We start from the raw sequence: 17,885 nt of genomic DNA, 5'->3' as shown, positions 1-17,885 counted from the left end.
CTACTAACTCTATTCGTAACACGTTTGACAGATAGTAGCCTGGTACGTCGCTAAATGTATCTACAAATATACACCATTGTGCGACAAATGTTCAGGAGATACAACGCCACAGACGCTGAAATGCGTGAAAATGAATGTTAGTGCGAAATTCGCTACGGACACAGGTGAAATATGCGTACAAATACGTTAATATATGTTAATTATACGTGAAATTTATTTGTCATGGGCACACGTGGGCAAGGCCGTGTGTTAAAGGCTGATGCTTAATCCTTGAATGATTTCAACCACATCTGGTACATATGTTAGTCACTATCTGGAAACAAATTTATGTTGGAGTAAGAATCACCAGCCTCCAATTGGGATGTGGGTGATAATGTAGAGGGACAAAGTGGAAGTATAGGGACAGTGAGGACCGTGGGAGGAGCACGTGGACAGAAAAAGGGGGAAGGAGCAGATAGACAGAGAGATGAGTAGGAGGATGACAGAGAGAGGGGCAGGAGGAGATGGACAGAGAGGATTGAGGGACAAGATGGGTAGACAGAAGGGGTAGGAAGAGATGGACTAATAAATACTTACCGGGGCAAGGAAATATTTAATAAACGGAAGACGTTCAACAGCGAGAAAAGCAGGTGTGATTCCTGTACTTTGGAACAATTTTCAGACTTTGGCCTCTAAACAGCCCTGTATAGCACTTTAATGAATTTTATTACTTCATTTTGAAATGACAGCATTCACTTTCTGTGTTTTGTAGTGTTTTTTTCAGAAATTACGGGAATTATTCCCAAAAAGTAACGATTTTACGAATTTTAAAAGTTGTTACAAGGTCCAACTTGATCATGTACCTAGGGACAAACTTTAGTTCAGTTTTAAACGTGTTGCTATCGAGAAAATCTTGTAAGCACCTTATTTAAAAGTCTATGGGTTACAACATTACTCTGCTACAAATCAATAATCTGTAAGTGAAATGGAATTAGTAAGAAGAGTTTTCTAACACCAGTTATAAGTTAAAATATTTTGAAACAGAACCTATTGGCAAACTTCCGTTTTAAAGACAGAGAAAATTGTTGAGACATTAAAGAGACTCAGATAATTTGTTACATTATAGAAGACTTTCTTCCGTTTCAATGTGCGTGGCCGACAAATTATTTCTTTTAGCACTCATGTGGATGATCTCACACTTTTCGTTATTTAGGGTCAACTGCCAATTTTCACACCATTTAGATATGTTTTCTAAATTATTTTGCTGTTTGTTTTGATCTTCTGATGACTTTATTAGTCGATAAACGACAGCGTCATCTGCAAACAACCTAAGACGGCTGCTCAGATTGTCTGCCAAATCGTATATATAGATAAGGAACAGCAAAGGGCCTATAACACTACCTTGGGGAACGCCAGATACCACTTCTCTTTTACTCGGTGATTTTCCGTCAATTACTACGAACTGTGACCTCTCTGAAAGGAAGTCACCCATCCAGTCATAACTGAGACGACATTCCATAAGCACGCAATTTCATTATAAGCCACTTGTGTGGTACAGTGTCAAAAGCCTTCCGGAAACCCCGAAATGCGGAATCGATCTGGAATTCCTTGTCAATAGCATTCAATACTTCATGCGAATAATGAGCTAGTTGTGTTTTACAAGAACGATGTTTTCTAAACCCATGTTGACTGTGTGTCAATAGACCGTCTTTTTCGAGGTAATTCATAATGTTCGAACACAATATATGTTCCAGAATTCTGTTGCATATCGATGTTAATGATATTGGCCAGTAATTTAGTGGATTACTCCTACTACCTTTCTTGAATATTGGTGTGACCTGTGTAACTTTCCAGTCTCTGGGTACGAATCTTTCGTCGAGCGAACGGGGGTGTCTGATTGTCACGTATGGAGCTAATGCATCAGCATACTCTGAAAGGAATCTAATCGGTATACAGTCTGGACCAGGAGACTTGTTTTTATTAAGTGATTTAAGTTACATCACTACTCCGAGTATATTTACTTTTATGTTACTCATTATGGCAGCTGTTCTTGAATCGAATTCTGGAATATCTACTTCGTCTTCTCTTGTGGAAGCATTTAGGAAGGCTGTGTTTAGTAACTCTGGTTTGGCAGCACTGTCTTCGATAATATCTCCATTGCTATCGCGCAAAGAAGGCATTGATTGTTTCTTGCAGCTAGCATACTTCGCATACGACCAGAATCTCTTTGGATTTTCTGCTAGGTTTCGAGACAAAGTTTCATTAAGGAAGCTGTTATAAGCATCTCGCATTGAAGTTCGCGGTAAATTTCGAGCTTCTCTGAAAGATCGCCAAACTTTGAGATTTTGCGTCTGTTTAAATATGGCATGTTTGTTTCGTTGTTTCTGCAACAGTTTTCTGACCCGTTTTGTGTACCGAGGAGGATCAGCTCCGTCGTTTGTTAATTTATTTGCTACAAATCTCTCAATTGCTGCAGATACTATTTCTCTGAATTCAAGCCACATCTGGTGTACACTTATATCATTAATTTGGAAGGAGTGGAGATTGTCTCAGGAAGGCGTCAAGTGAATTTTTATCTGCTTTTTTGGATAGGTATATTCTTCGTTTATTTTTTGGAAGATTTGGGGGTTACAATATTTAGTCTCGCTACGACAACCCTGTGTTCACTAATCCTTGTATCCGTTTTGATGCTTGTTATTAACTAATGATTATTTGTTGCTAAGTGCTCAAGTGTATTTTCACAACCGTTTACTATTTGCGTATGCTCATGATCTAACTGCTCCAAATAATTTTCAGAGAAAGTGTTTAGCACGGTTTCGGATGATGTTTTATTCCTACCTCCGGAATAAAACATGTATTTTCGCCAACATATCGAGGGTAAATTAAAAAGTCACCACCAGCTATAAACGTATGACTTGGGTATCAGTTTGAAATCAAATTTAAGTTTTCTTTGAACCTTTCAGCAACTGTATAATCTGAATTGGGAGGTCGGTAAAAGGATCCAATTAATATCTTATTCCTGTTGCCAACAATGACCTCTGCCCATACTAACTGACAGGATCTATCTACTTCAATTTCGCAACAAGACTACTTCTAACAGCAACGAACACGCCACCGCAAAACGCATTTAGCGTATCCTTTCGGAACACCGTTAGGTTCTTCGCAGAAATTTCGGGTGAGCTTATCACCGGCTTTAGCAAGCTTTCAGTGCCTATAACGATTTGAGCATCAGTGCTTTCTATTAGCGCTTGGAACTCTGGTACTTTCCCAACGCAGCTACGGTAGTTTACAACTGTTATACCAATGATCCCTGTATCTACGTTCTTCCCGTGTTCAGTCTGTAGCCTTTATCGCTGAAGCCCTTTTTGTGTTTTCCCGAGACCCTGTAACCTAAAAAATCGCCCAGTCCACGCCACACACCCCCAGATGCTCGTGTAGCCGCCATCTGCGTTTAGTGGACCCCTAACCTATTCAGTGGAAACCGAAACCCAACCCCAACCACCCTTTTGCGCAAGTCGAGGAAACTGCAGCCTACACGGTCGCAGAACGGTCTCAGCCTGTGATTCAAACCCTCCACTCAGCTGTGTACCAGAGATCCGCAATCGGTCTTTTCGACTATGTTGCAAATGGTCAGCTCTGCTTTCAAGCAACCCTGCCAGCCCTTACCACTTCTGTTAGCCTCTCTAAACCTAAGAAAATCTCTTGTGATCCAATGTGACATACATCGTTGGTACCGACTTGAGCAACCACTTGCAGTTTGCTGGACGCTGTGCTCTTCATGGCATCCGGGAGGACTCTATCAACATCTGGAATGACTCCAGCCGGAATGCACACTGAGTGCACATTAATTTTCTTTCTCTTCTTGGCAGCCGTTTCCCTAAGAGGCCCCATAACGCGCCTAACGTTGAAGCTCCCAGCTATCGATAATCCCACCCTCTGTGATTGTCCGGATCTTGCAGGCCGAGAGGTTTCCTCTGAAGCAGTACAGGCGACAGCATCTGCCTCAGCGACAGCGTCAGCCACAGACAGCGCCTGGAACCTGTTTGACAGAAAAACCGTAGAGGCCTTACGTGCGGCGGCCTGGGAAGTCTTTCATCGCCTCCATCGCCCCGGGGCGACCTCCCACTCAACCACAGGTGAAGGATCAACCTCAGTGCGAGCAGTAACTGGGCTGGCCACCGGTGAGGACTGATCGGAGGACTCGGACGTGCTGGACGTCCGTTGGATCCCCACGGCCGGCCCACAACAGTGGGGCCCATCCACTGCAGCCTCAAGCTGTGTAACCGAAGCCTTCACAGCCTGAAGCTGAGAACGAAGTGTCACCAACTCGGGTGACATCCGCACACAACAATCGAGTCGCTGTCCATTCTAAAGAACGTGGAAAACTAAACTACGCAGGTAAACGGACTACCGGCACGTGCTACGCAACTCTACTGTAGACCCTGACGAAAACGTAGGAAGTGTATCTAATAAATTAGATTAACACGTAGAGATCCAAAAACCTAACTACTGAAGCACTCAGGTGAAAGTAAATAATTCGCCCCTGATTAGGAACTTGTAATGTGTTACAAAATCGATTTACCTTACGGCGCAAACGAATACGCGGGAACTGTGGCTATTAGATATTAAATAAACACGCAGAAACACAAGAAACTACACTATTGAAGCACACAGATGACTTCACAAAATTCGCTCCTGGTTAGGAACTCGCAAAATGCACAAAATTGTAACATCCCTGTAGCTGTTGTGTCGCGGCCGGCTACTGTTGCCTGTCTCACGACGATGAAAGTAGTAGAGAATGCCGGAAACTGCTAATGACGGCTTCTAGTGTGTATTCTTTAAACTGAGTGAAACTCAAACCAGAAAACACAGTGTCTTTTATGTACACTATCCACCAGATACAATATTCCCCTGTTTATTACAGAGAGAATGTACAGAGAAAAAATAAAAGGAGATTTAGACTACAGCAGTGATTTAGAATGGGGAACAGTACAAAACTGACCCATAGCAGATCTACACCAGTAAGTGCAAGGGGAATGAAAAAATACATTTTCTACAGCAAGGACACACCACACATATTTCACACGGCCTGAAATAGAACATTCCATTTTTCAGACGGCAGAAACGGCGCAGACAAATGCGAAATTGAAACAGCTGACGACGCTCCCACACGTCAGAGCTCCGCTGTCCCCTGCCGTTGGCCCGCTCCGCTACCTCATGACGCTGCACGCTCGCCATTTGCGCCCCGACAGCCGGCGTCGCCTCCGGACGTCCGTGAGCGAAGCCGCGGCCGGCCCTTCCGTTCTGGCGCGCCGCAACCGGACGAGCGACCGCCGTGGTGGGTCCTTCTGTCGTTCTCAGATCGACCCGACACCATTGCGTGTGTCTGCTATTTCTATCTCACCGTGCGAGGGAAACGGTCTTATAATCTACGCAGGACAATATAAAGAACCGTTGTTACCATTCTTCGCGGCTCTTGAGCGGAAAAAGAAGCTATTACGTTGCGCGTGCTTTATGCGAGTACATACAATTCTTGCTGCGTAGATCTCAGGGTATATGCATTTCGCAAGAGTTATCAACTATATACTCTATTAGACTAGCTGAGTACCCGACGTTGCCTGGGTATATGTTCTTCCCATTCTTCTATTAGTACATCTCTTCCTTCCTCATCTGTCTGTCCATCTCCTTCATCCGCCTTCCATCTTAATACAGCTCCACTCCTCTCCTAGTCCATCACATCCTTCCTCTCTCTCTGGCACTCTCCTCCCACCCCTCTCTATGTCCATCTGCTCATCCGCCATTCCTCTGTCCATCTACTCCTCTACCCTCTGTCCATCTGCTCCTGCAACCACTGTCTTTCCCCCTCTATCCATCTGCTTCTTTCCCCAATTGCACTTCCTCCTCCCACCTCTTTCTGTCCATCTTCACTTCTCCCTCTCTCTGTCTGTCTAAGTCCTCCTGGCCCCTTTTGCTGTACATTTTCTCCTCTCCCCTCTCACTGTTCATCTCTTACTCCTCGACTTCTGTCAATCTCATCCTCTTTGCTTTCCCTATCCATCCCCTCCTACTGCTGTCTCTGACCTTCTCTATCTCTGTCAATCTCCTCTTCATCCTTCTATATGCCCACCTCTTCGTCATCCCTTTATCTAACTGTTTCTTTCCCCCTTTACGCCAATCTCCTCCTCCCCCCGTATCTGGGTCCCTCTCCTCATTTACCCCCGCTATGTCTCCAAACCCTCCTCCCCATCCTCTCGCAACATTATCACACTAATCCCAGTAGGAAGCTGGTGGTTCTCACCCCAACATAAATTTATTTCCAGGTTGTAACTAATATGTGTACCAAATTTGACTGAAATCGTTGGAGTATTTTAGGATGAGACGTTCACCCATGGCCTTGCCGTGTACACAAATTTCAAATCTGTTTCATATATCTTTAACGTATTTTCGAATATTAGTACACGTATTTCGCCTGCATCTCCAGCCAATTCCGCCTTGGAGTTTTATTATCAGGCACCTCAGTGTTTATGACATCGTATCCCCTGAACTATGTGCCACACAATTATGTATTTTTCTAGGTACATTCAGCGGGATATGTGGGTGCTGTCTGCGAAATGTGTTGCGAAGAGCATTAGGTATTAAGGAAGCAAGAAACTGACACGTCATGCACAATACGGCAGTTTGTCATATATGTCAGTTTTTGGCATCGTATTTCCTGAACAATGCCTCGTATGACGACATTATTTTGCTGGTACATTCAGTAGTACACTCGAATACTGAGTATTAAATGTTTCGCGATCACAGTACGTGGAGAAGAAGTAACAAATTAAAATTTCATGCTTCATGCGACAGTTTTACTTCATGAACAAATTAAAAGTAGTAATCGATGATCCTTTCTTGCTTTTATCGTTCTGTGGCTATTGTCAGCGAGACGAAGATTCGTGAAGGTTTGAAATTAGGTATGTGGGTGTTGGAGAAAACAATTCCTTTATTCCCACATATATTTAGCAATAACTTAACACTACACACATGAATGAATTGTGTAGACATGAACAGCAAGGATTAACTAACAAAAGCGAAGTAAAAGAATAACTGTGTCACTGCACGTAAATTAACACTCCACGGAAAGTTTATGAAGCACTGTACACTTGTAGGGATCGATTGTCAGAAATAGGTCACTACATGACTCCCTCTTTTGATGCTAACGATACTGCAGATTAAATTTCACACGCCGTCCAGCTCTTGTAATTACTTCTTTCTTGAAACCGGGCGGTGCGTCACTTGTGTCAGGGAGTGGCGTAGTAGTCCTCGACGTCGGTCTTGGTGTTGGCGTGACTGGTGTTCGCTGAGCGTTGTGGTGTTCATGGGGTACAGGAACACAACTTGTAGCTTCTCCTGTCTTCTCTGGTTTGTGTTTAGTGATAGCTGTGGTGTCTGTTGCGTCCAGAAATGCAGGCTCGATGCGGTCCACTGCAACTGTGGTGGGTGTACCGTTAATCTTTGTGCGGAAAGTATTGGTATCCCTACTGACTAACAGATATGGTCCGTCATATGGTGGCTGCAGTGGTTTACGCACAGTATCATTGCGTAAGAATACGTGCGTGCACTTGTCTAGCTCCGCAAAAACGAACGAGTGTCTTCCAAGCTGGTATCTAGGCATCATTGGTCTCAATTTGCGTATATGCTCTCTTAATCTTATGGAGAATTCTGAGGCTGTGATTGTATCATCTGCCATGCTGTGCAGAAATTCTTCAGGTAGGCGTAAGGTTTGTCCATACACCAGTTCTGCTACTGTTGCTTTCAGATCACTTTTGAAATGACGTTCGTAGACCCAAAAGTACGATAGGTAGTGTCTCTGTCCAATTCGGTGTTGCGTGACATCTCAGTGCTGCCTTTAACTGTCGATGAAGACGCTCAACCATGCCATTTGATGCGGGGTAGTATGCCGTGGTGCGTATGCGTTTCGTACCTAATAACGTAGCCAATGCTTTGAAACCGTAGGCTTCAAATTGTCGTCCTTGATCAGTTGTAATTCTCAGCGGAACTCCAAACCGGGCAATCCAACCACGAAAAAATGTTTGAGCTATAGTTTCTGCAGTGATGTCTTTCATTGGAAATGCCTCAGGCCACCTACTAAATCTGTCAGTCACCGTGAGGCAAAAACTGTAGCCTTCCGATGTCCAGAGTGGGCCGACGATGTCAACATGCAAATGGTCAAAACGCTGATTTGGTGGAATAAATGTGCCTAATGGTGCCCTGACGTGCTGTGTGATTTTATTCTACTGGCACGCCAAGCATTGTTTCACAAATGTTTTACAGTCTGTGTGCATACAGGGTCATAAAAAATTTTTGTTTGACCAGTCTGAGTGTGGCTCTTACTCCTGGGTGTGACAGATTGTGCATTGATGCAATTGCCTGTGTTCTGAATTTCTGTGGCACAAATGGACGTATCTTTCCTGTTGCTACGTCACAGTACAACTCAATGCTTCCTTCAGGCACTGTCACGAGCTGTAGCTTCAATTCTTTCTCTTGTTGCAATAGATCACGCAACTATCACATTGTTGCGCATGCGCGAGGGCGTCGTATTCAATGGCCTTTGTCACTGTTTCCACCTGTGCGTTGTCATCTGCTACTGTGGACACTGCTTCTATGCGAGACAGTGCATCAGCTGGAACATTTAGCTTCCCTTCCACATACACAATGCTGGTCGTGAACTGGCTGATATAATCTAGGTGTCGCAGCTGCCTGGCCGATGCTTTCTCTGGCTTTACCTTAAAGGCACAGGTAAGCGGTTTATGATCTGTGTAAATCGTGAACTGTCGTCCTTCTAATGCGTGTCTGAATTATTTTACTGCCGCATAAGCGGAGTACAGCTCACGGTCAAATATTGCCCAACGTTGCTGAGATGGTGACAACTTATGACTATAAAATGCAATGGGCTGCCATAAGTGATCAATTTGTTGCTGAAGTACGGCACCAATGGCAGTGGACGAAACATCAACCATGAGAGCGAGTGGACCATGCGCGACCGGGTGTGGCAGTCGAATACCCTGTGCATTCACCAAATATCCTAGAAAGTGGACTTCTTTCTCACCAAAAACACACTTGGTAGGATTAATTACTAGTCCATGTGTGCGTAGGCGGTCAAACACTGGTGCCAAATGCTGTTGGTGCTCCTCTTCCGATGCAGACATCACCAATAAATCATATATATACACATAGCAAACACCTAAATCTCTTGTAACCTCATCCGTAAAACGTTGGAAGGCCTGGGCGGCATTACATAGTCCGAATGGCATTCGGGTGAATTCAAATAGACCGAATGGTGTTGTCACCGCTGTTTTAGGAATGTCTTCTGAAGCTATAGGGATCTGATAGTAAGCTCGAACTAGATCAATGGTAGAAAATATAATCTTACCGTGAACATTTGGAAAAAAGTCTTCTATATGTGGAACTGGGTACCGGTCTGGAATGGTCCTTGCATTGAGTTGGCCATAGTCACCGCAGGGGCGCCTCCATTCTTCTTTTTAGGCACGATGTGAATTGCGGATGCCCAACTGCTACTAGAAACTCTGCAGATACCTTGTGACAGCATGCTGCGAAATTCCTGCTTTACCACTTTTGTCTTTTCGGCCGTTAAACGTCTAGGCCGAGCGTGAGTTGGTGGCCCTGGCGTGGTCAAAATGTGGTGGACGGTTGTATGCTTGACTGGTGGGAGAGTAGGCGATTGCTGTGTGATCTCGGGGTATCCTTTCAGTAATCGTATATATGGCGTGTCGCCTGTGACTGTGCGTACCTCTAGTGGTGTGATACAACGGACTTTTCCTGTTGTATGCACACTAGCAGTCAAATCTATTAGTCGCTGACGTCGCATATCTGGCAGTAAGTCGTAGAAGGACAAAAAATCTGCTCCGATAATAGGCTATGATATATCTGCCACTGTAAATTGCCATTCAAACACACGGCGTAGCCCCAAGTTAAGGAATAATGTTACTCGACCGTATGTTCTAATTTTGGAGTCATTGGCGGCGAACAGATAACTGTCGTCGCATCTCCGGCGTGATAGGCGCTTTGCTGGATATACGGACACTTCTGCGCCTGAATCGACGAGAAACTGTGGTTTTGTTTCGCGGTCTGTCACAAAAAGTCGGCGAGTGTTTGCACTGGAAGTTATCGCTGCTACGGTGTCTGCTCCATGTTTCCACTTGCAAGGTGGCGTACACTTTCGTGCATCATTACCAAATGTCTTGTGGTACCAGCATAAGTTCTGTAGTGATGGTGATCGATTGCGACTTCGTGACCGTCGGCGGCGTGGTCGTTGACGGCTGTGCGTTGTTTGTAATGCAGCTACCTGTGCGGTCAACTCTGCCAGTTGTGACTGTAGGGAGACTAGCGTCACTGTGGGCGAATTTTCTTGTTGTGGCGTTAATGTTGAGACACTTGATGTGGGATACATTTCAATTCACCTGTCGGCCGTTTGTGCCAGTGCGTTTAAATCACCTGCACATACCGTGAGAATTTTTTGAGTATCTGACGGCAACCGAGACAACCATATACTTCGTAGCACATCATCAGTTACAGTGTTACTTACCAGTGTGCGCAAACGTCGTAAGAGATGTGATGGAGTGCGATCTCCGAGTTCTTCAATGCGCAGTAGCTTCTCTAGCCGTTTTGCCTCTGATTGTGACAAACGCGCTATTAATGCGTTTTTAATGGATGCATAACGATCGGTATCCGGTGGTGCGGCTAGGATATCTTGTACTTCTGCTGCTAGATTTTCTGTAAGTGCTGCAATCACATAGCTGTACTTAGTTTCGTCCGCCGATATTTATGCGTGGACGAACTGGCTTTCTAACTGGGCAAACCACATCAGAGGATTATGTAACCAGAATGGTGGAGGTTTTGTCGCCACCCTGGTAATTGCGCTACTGGCTTCAGGTTGAATGGAGACTGGTGAATCGGTCATTATCGTGCTGAGACGAGCGCGACGCGGCTTGCGCGGAAGTTACAAACGTGATCGTTGCGGATCTTCGTTAAACGCTGAAGCCGACGCGGATGTTAACGTAGTTCGTCGGGGCCACCAAATGTGGGTGTTGGAGAAAACAATTCCTTTATTCCCACATATATTTAGCAATAAATTAACACTACACACATGAATGAATTGTGTAGACATGAACAGCAAGGAATATCTAAAAAAAGATAAGTCAATGAATAACTATATCACTGCACGTAAATTAACACTCCACGGAATGTTTATGAAGCACTGTACACTTGTAGGGATCGATTGTCAGAAATAGGTCACTGTAGGTATAATGTTTTTGCAAGACACTAAGTGCTCTCATTCTTAAATAGTGGATGATAAATGTAAAGCTATTCACGCGTCGTAATCTGCTGTGTGTCTTTCCCCCTCACTCCATACCCCTTTTATCGGAAGGTGTTTCTTAACCCCATAGTGATACTTTCCAAAAAGTAAGTGATAAGTGCACCAAGTCTGGCTGAAATCGGACAGTGGTTTAGGAGAAGACATGGAACACACATATACACGTTCATTCATGTTTATAACATGTGAAGACTGTGGCCTATTACCTGTCTCTTACAACGAGTGTATCGTTTCGTACTCTCCTCTATGAACGCATATTCGTGTCCAAAATTAAAGAAACAAACACCTATTACCACGTTCTGTGCCTTATTCACGATATTATAATAGAAAGTGTCAACTGAGGTCAGTACGATCTGTTTTGCATGGAAGACGGCATTCCGGTCAACAGAGAACCACGCCAACGATGACGTCAGGGCATGTATCAAAGAGGGTAGTGTTTGCTGGCTAGTCCCACATCCGCAGGGTGCAGTATGATACAGAGAAGACGTCTACCAGATTTTCTGCAGTGGAAGGTCGTAGGAAGAATGGAAACCGGACAGTCGCAATGTAACAGATGGCATAATGTAAATAATTTTGTTGTTTCCCGTATGTGGCGAAATTTTGTGGAGACCGAAGCTGTACCTCGAAGACCAGGGCAGGACCGACCACGTGTAACATCACAAAGACAAGACCGTTCTTTGGCCGCAAGGCCACGACTGTACTGCCTTAATACTGCAAGGCAAGTAGCAACTGACTGCAGCATCCACTGTACGTGTTGCATCGAGGCAAATGGTGTACAGTAGGCTTCGGCAAAGTGGCCTTTACTATCGGAGAGCTGCTGTATGTGTACCTCTTAGTCGTCTTCACGGAACGGAACGTCTGGAGTGGAGTCGTCAACATGCCACCTGGACGGTCGAACAGTGGGCCAATGTGCTTCTCACAGATGAGTCCCTATTACGTCTGGAGAGTGAATGTCGACGGAGTCACCTCTGAAGGAACACGTTTCCGGGACCCAAACATTGTGGAGAAAGACCGATATGCAGGAGGATCCCGAATGGCATTGACAGCCCGAACACCTCTTCGTGAAATTGTACAGGTGAATCGGAAAGATTTAAGTGGTGTCAGGTACTGCGAAGAGATCCTCAAATCTCCTATGCGGTTGTCACTAGTTGCTGTGGGCCCAGACTTCTCACGGATGGACGATAATATTCGATCTCATAGAGCACGGGTGCTTGATGTCTTCTTGAAAGCGGAAGATGCTGAACGTATGGCGTGGCTTGCTCGCTCTTCCAATTTGAATCCCATGGAGCATGTCTGAGGTATACTAGGGAGACGGGTTCTATCACGTCATCATTCACCAACCATTCTCAAAGACTTGCAAGCAGTTCTGTAGGAAGAATGGGATTTAATGCCTCAACATGAGATTGATGATATCATTGACAGTACGCCTCGTCGTTGTCAAGACTTTATTGCTGCCACAGGTCATCACAGCCCACACTGAGCACGCGAACCAGCAGTCAAAATTTGTGTACAAATCCATTAAGTTGGAGAAAAACGAAAAACGCTTTTGTCTACCGTTATGCGTGTTTCAGTTGCTTATAATCTGCATTCTTTACATTGTTTCTACTTCACTCACACGTTTATACTGTTTTGCAGAAAAATAAACGCAACCTTGCAAAATTTCCTATTACTGCTTTAATTTTGGGCACCAGTGTACATGACGCAGTCCAAAGTACAGCCATAATTCACTGCCGCACAAAAAAGTAAAGCACACATATGACGTGGCCGGATCCCAGCGTACCTTTGTATATATGGCTATGTAAATGATAAGAGTTGAAATTCTCTGTGACGGGAAGGACGGACACAGAGAGCATTAGCGTTGTATGTGTTTAGTGTTGTTTTCAGGTCTGGTAGGATATAGACTGTGATACCTTAACTTTTCCCGGCGAATTGAATGGTCAAATAACTTTCGGGTTTGCTGCCGGGTGACGTCGTCGACCACCGCCGATATTTCGACAGGAGCACACTCTGCCATTCTCAAGGCACAACTGCAAGGAAGAAGCAATGTGAAAGGGAATTTAATACTTCGGTTCACAGAGGAAAAACAAGGAAGATACCACACACAGAACAAGTAACCGCAGAGTCAACCCACAACGAAAGATAACATATCAGAAATATCGATAGTGACTGTTAATGAACAGGTGAGGTAGCACTAATTCGGTCCCTCTGTTTTTTAATGAGAGACAGAGTCGGATTCCAAGCAGCATTTAAACAAAATACACCATCTCTGTTTATAAGGTTGCTTGTAGTTTGATTTCAGGAAGCTGTTGAAATCAAACAATCAATGAGGAAAAATGAAATGCATATAAGGGTAGACATTGTCCCCAAGGATAGATGCATACTTATACGGATCCATTGTGTCTTCCAGGGATGACGCCGAAACATCCCCTTTACAACGGTTGTTGCAGAGTGTTTGCTTTCACATGTTTCACGTCGTACACGCCCACGGCCATCTGTCTGATGGCGTAAAAAATTTGATTCCTCAGAAAGGCCACCTGTCGGCACTCAGTAGACGTGCAGTTGCAGGACGGGCGTGAAAATCGCAACCTCGTCGCTGATGAACAGCAGTCAGTGTGGGTGCGTGAGCCAAGCGCCTGCTGCTGCACAGTTGCACGTTATTCGCCGTACACATCTCCACCGCTGTGGTGCACCACAGTTTCCTTGGTCCTCTACTGAGTAGGGGCATTTCGCTGTAGAATAAGCACGTTTCAGCGAAAATGGATTTCAAAGCTGCGACTAGCTGCTACAGAATACACGTATGTAATTAAGACAACAGTACCAGTGTATGTAATACGCTCCAAATCACTGTGGTCAAGTAACCAACACGGTAACAAGTACAACAGCGTACATAATATCCGAAATATGACAACAGGTTACGTCAAAAGAACACTATAACACAAAATATTATAGACCCATCAAAGTAGTCCAAATATAAAATTAAAAGCATATGCAGGCAAAATTTAAAAGATGCTGCAAATACGTTTATTTAGAGTCATGGATGTTCCCTTAAATACTACAAAATAGGCGCTCAAAATATCAAATGTATGGATGTATAGCTTACATCAGTAGAACACTACGACACAAAACATCATGGACCCATCAAGGTAGTCATAAATGTTAAATAAAAACGCATAAGCAGTAACAATCTAAGAGATGCTGTGATTACAGTTGCAGCCTTTACTTTTCTTGTGAACATAAATTTCTGTAACTTAAGGTGTATGAAGCAGAAATGCTGTAAGTGCGTTGTGAAGAACTTTTAAGTTATTCGTAATAGATCCTTCCGAGTTGTTATAATGGGTCTGGTATCGGCCAAAAATAGATTTATAACGAGACGTATCTGAAGTGAGTTCATTGTAAAGAATAGTTAAATTTCGACTTGTTTGACCAATGTACTATTGTCACAGTTTTCACGCAATAATAAATAAACGTACGAATTAATATAGACATTATTACATTTATCATTTGTGTGTTTCAACGTATTCTACAAAAGATTATTAGTAGTAAAGGCTACTATTATCGAATCAGTATTCTTCGACGGTTTAGGGATGTTGTCAGATTCTCGTCAGATTGTTGCCATTTACGAAATAAATAATCAACTACATTCGTGTTGGAAGAGTTACCTTTGGCAGTTTGCTTTAAATTGTTTGGTTCTATTTGGATTGCATCTGGTTCCAGAGGTAATCCAAGTATACTGTGGATCACAGATTTGTAAATGACTTTTTTGTGTGGAAGGATGATATGAAACTGCATTAAACAGTTGTGTCTTAAAACAATGTATCCATCTAGATTTACCAGACTAGTCGGAATACTTAATCCGATCCAGGTCGCGAACCAAAGTATTACGTGGATGTCTGTCTGGCCCCGTTAGCTGACTGATCAACGCGCCGGAATCCCACGCCAAGGGGCCAGGGTTCGATTCCCGACTGCGGCAGGAAATTTTTCTCCGCTAAGGGACAGGGTGTTGTGTTGTCCTCATCATCATTTCATCCCCATCTCCGATGCGCAAGTTGCCCAATGTGGCGTCGAATGCAACAAGTACTTGCCCTCGGCGGCCAAACTTCCCCGAATGGGGGACTCCCGGCCCACAATGCCTTACGCTCATTTCCATTTATGTGGATGTCTCGGTTTTGAAATATATGATGGAGCTCATCGAGATGACCTGGCAGGCACTAGACATTTGCGTGTGCAATATGGACCTTAATCAACATCTTTTAGAAACGAAAGCACGTACACGAATCTGTGACGTCACTGTGCGTATTTCGAATTAGTCGCACCACCGTCCCTTCGGTAAAGGGACCCGGAAGTCTAAAATTTGTGAAGAAACTGGTCTCAACTCGCTGATGCCTCATGCAGTGGAAACTTTTCCGCTGTGAAACGACATAATTGTGTCATTTACAAGTTATTACTGATTTTACTTAAATGGTTTCAAAGCCAAATCATGTAATATGTTTATTTACATAGCCATGTACTTATTATTAAAATTTCCCATTTTAAGCTTAATGCAATTTTAGAGAAAGTTTTCACTGGATGTGTTTTGCTTTTATTTAAAAATTTACGTGTACTCTTTTTCCCATTGTAGGTTTACTGCAATCTCAAAGACGTTTTCACCAGAGGCTTCAAAAATGGCTCTGAGCACTATGGGACTTAATTTCTGAGTTCATACGTCCCCTAGAACTTACAACTAATTAAGCCTAACTAACCTAAGAACATCACACACATCCATGCTCGAGGCAGGATTCGAACCTGCGTCCGTAGTGGTCCCGTGGTTCCAGACTGAAGCGCCTAGAACCGCTCGGCCACTCCGTCCGGCGCACCAGAGGCGTTTCGCATATATAAATACATTATCCTCTATGGTTATTAGTGTCTATTCCTCTCGTTTACATCTTTTAAAGTCGACTGTTTCTCCCTTAATTTTATCGGAGGTTGTAGACGAAGAAAAACATGTTTACGCAGGTGGTGCATGGGGAACAGGTGAATCCACAGTTCAATTCTTATGTCAACAACGTCTGTGAAGTTTACAAAAGTGGAATCCAGTTCAAATATGTCACAAAAGAAATAGCGTGTTTCTAAAAAACTATACATCACGAAAGGTAAATGTTCAGCATGTTTTTCTCGACCTATACCTCCGTTAACAACGCTGGAAAAAGCAGAGGGCTTCAAAATATGCAAACAAGAGGGAGACACACCAATGGATACAGAAGATGCTTTGTAAATATGTGTGAAACGCATCTGGTGAAAAACTCCTTTTTGACTGCAGCAAGAATAAGACATGTAAAAAGAATAATTGCAAATGAGTGAATGTTTATATCTCACATCACGTATAGCCCATCTGCTTACATGTCCCACTTGTTCAAGATGAGTATTTTCGTTGTTACTAGAAAGTTACAACACACCTACTTTATGAACCTTGTGGAATTCACTTTTGTCTGTAAGCTAACCATTTCAGTTAACACTTTCAAATGCTGTCATGCATCAAATTCTGTATTATCAGTAAAAATGTCATTGCTCCAGCTGACATAGCTAGGAAGAGAATGTATTCGTCCTCTTAATGCTCATATTTTGAAAAATAAGAGAAATAAAGAGTTCACCTATACGCTAAATTTAACAGTAATGCATGTTTTACTCACATGTAATATCTGGAGCAGACAACTTTCATTCAAAAATTTCAACATTTTATAAACACCTTTCACACTAAGGCCAACGGCCTTGCCGCAGTGGTAACACCGGTTCCCATTAGATCACCGAAGTTAAGCGCTGTCGGGCTGGTCTCGAACCCTGTTTGCCGAGCGCTGTTGACAACCGGGATGCACTCAGCTCTTGTGAGGCAAACTGAGGAGCTACCTGATTGAGAACTAGTGGCTCCTATCCCGGAAACTGACATAAGGCCGGGAGAGCATTGTGCTGACGACATGTCCCTCCATATCCTCATGCGGTGACGCCTGTGGATTGAGGATGACACGGCGGCCGGTCGGTACCACTGGATCCGCCAGGGCCTGTGGACGGAGTTTACGTTTACGTTTCATACTAGGGATGGGCAATGAATCACGTATTTGTTACAAATCAATGATTGAGAAGTTGCAGTTCTCACAATAAAATCCTTTAAAGCATCTGGCTGCGATTGCAGTCATAACTATGTCTATCGTATCAACCAGAAGTAACGTTGAACTTATAATATTCAACGCCATGTACCATTTGTTGATATACATTCGTTCGTACCTCATTCGATGAACTTCGTGTCTCACACTACGAATGCACAACCTGCCTACGGTCGAAGAAATAAACTAAAAGGCTAATTTGTTCTGAGAAAACCTTCACACTTGATGTTTTACTTGGCAGCAGCAGTAATATCTTTGGCTAGAGCGTGACATGCGATATTAGCCATCGGCGCCCCCCCCCCCCCTCCTTCATCTGCACTGGAAAATTTGGTTTTGTAGTGTAGGTCTATCTTAGGTGGGAATGAGGTAATTCGGTTGAGAGTTGGTGAGGCCAC

At 43.8% G+C, this 17,885-nt stretch overlaps 1 protein-coding gene across 1 annotated transcript; it reads right to left on the bottom strand.

Annotated features, from left to right (window-relative positions):
- Positions 1–7,177: 7,177 nt before the first annotated feature.
- On the bottom strand, positions 7,178–7,711 carry LOC124775481. Its single transcript, XM_047250313.1, has one exon. It carries the CDS (start codon positions 7,709–7,711, stop codon positions 7,178–7,180), a length of 534 nt encoding a protein of 177 aa, XP_047106269.1.
- Between the last annotated feature and the right edge of the window lie 10,174 nt (positions 7,712–17,885).

Source organism: Schistocerca piceifrons, chromosome 2, assembly GCF_021461385.2.
Source record: "Schistocerca piceifrons isolate TAMUIC-IGC-003096 chromosome 2, iqSchPice1.1, whole genome shotgun sequence".
NCBI classification, from domain to species: domain Eukaryota; kingdom Metazoa; phylum Arthropoda; class Insecta; order Orthoptera; family Acrididae; genus Schistocerca; species Schistocerca piceifrons.
Note: the sequence above shows the minus strand (reverse complement) of the source record. Positions and strands in the feature narration are given on the sequence as shown.

Excerpts from the sequence above, each read along its gene's own strand:
- LOC124775481 (XM_047250313.1), bottom strand. The coding sequence starts at position 7,711 with ATGGCAGATGATACAATCACAGCCTCAGAATTCTCCATAAGATTAAGA.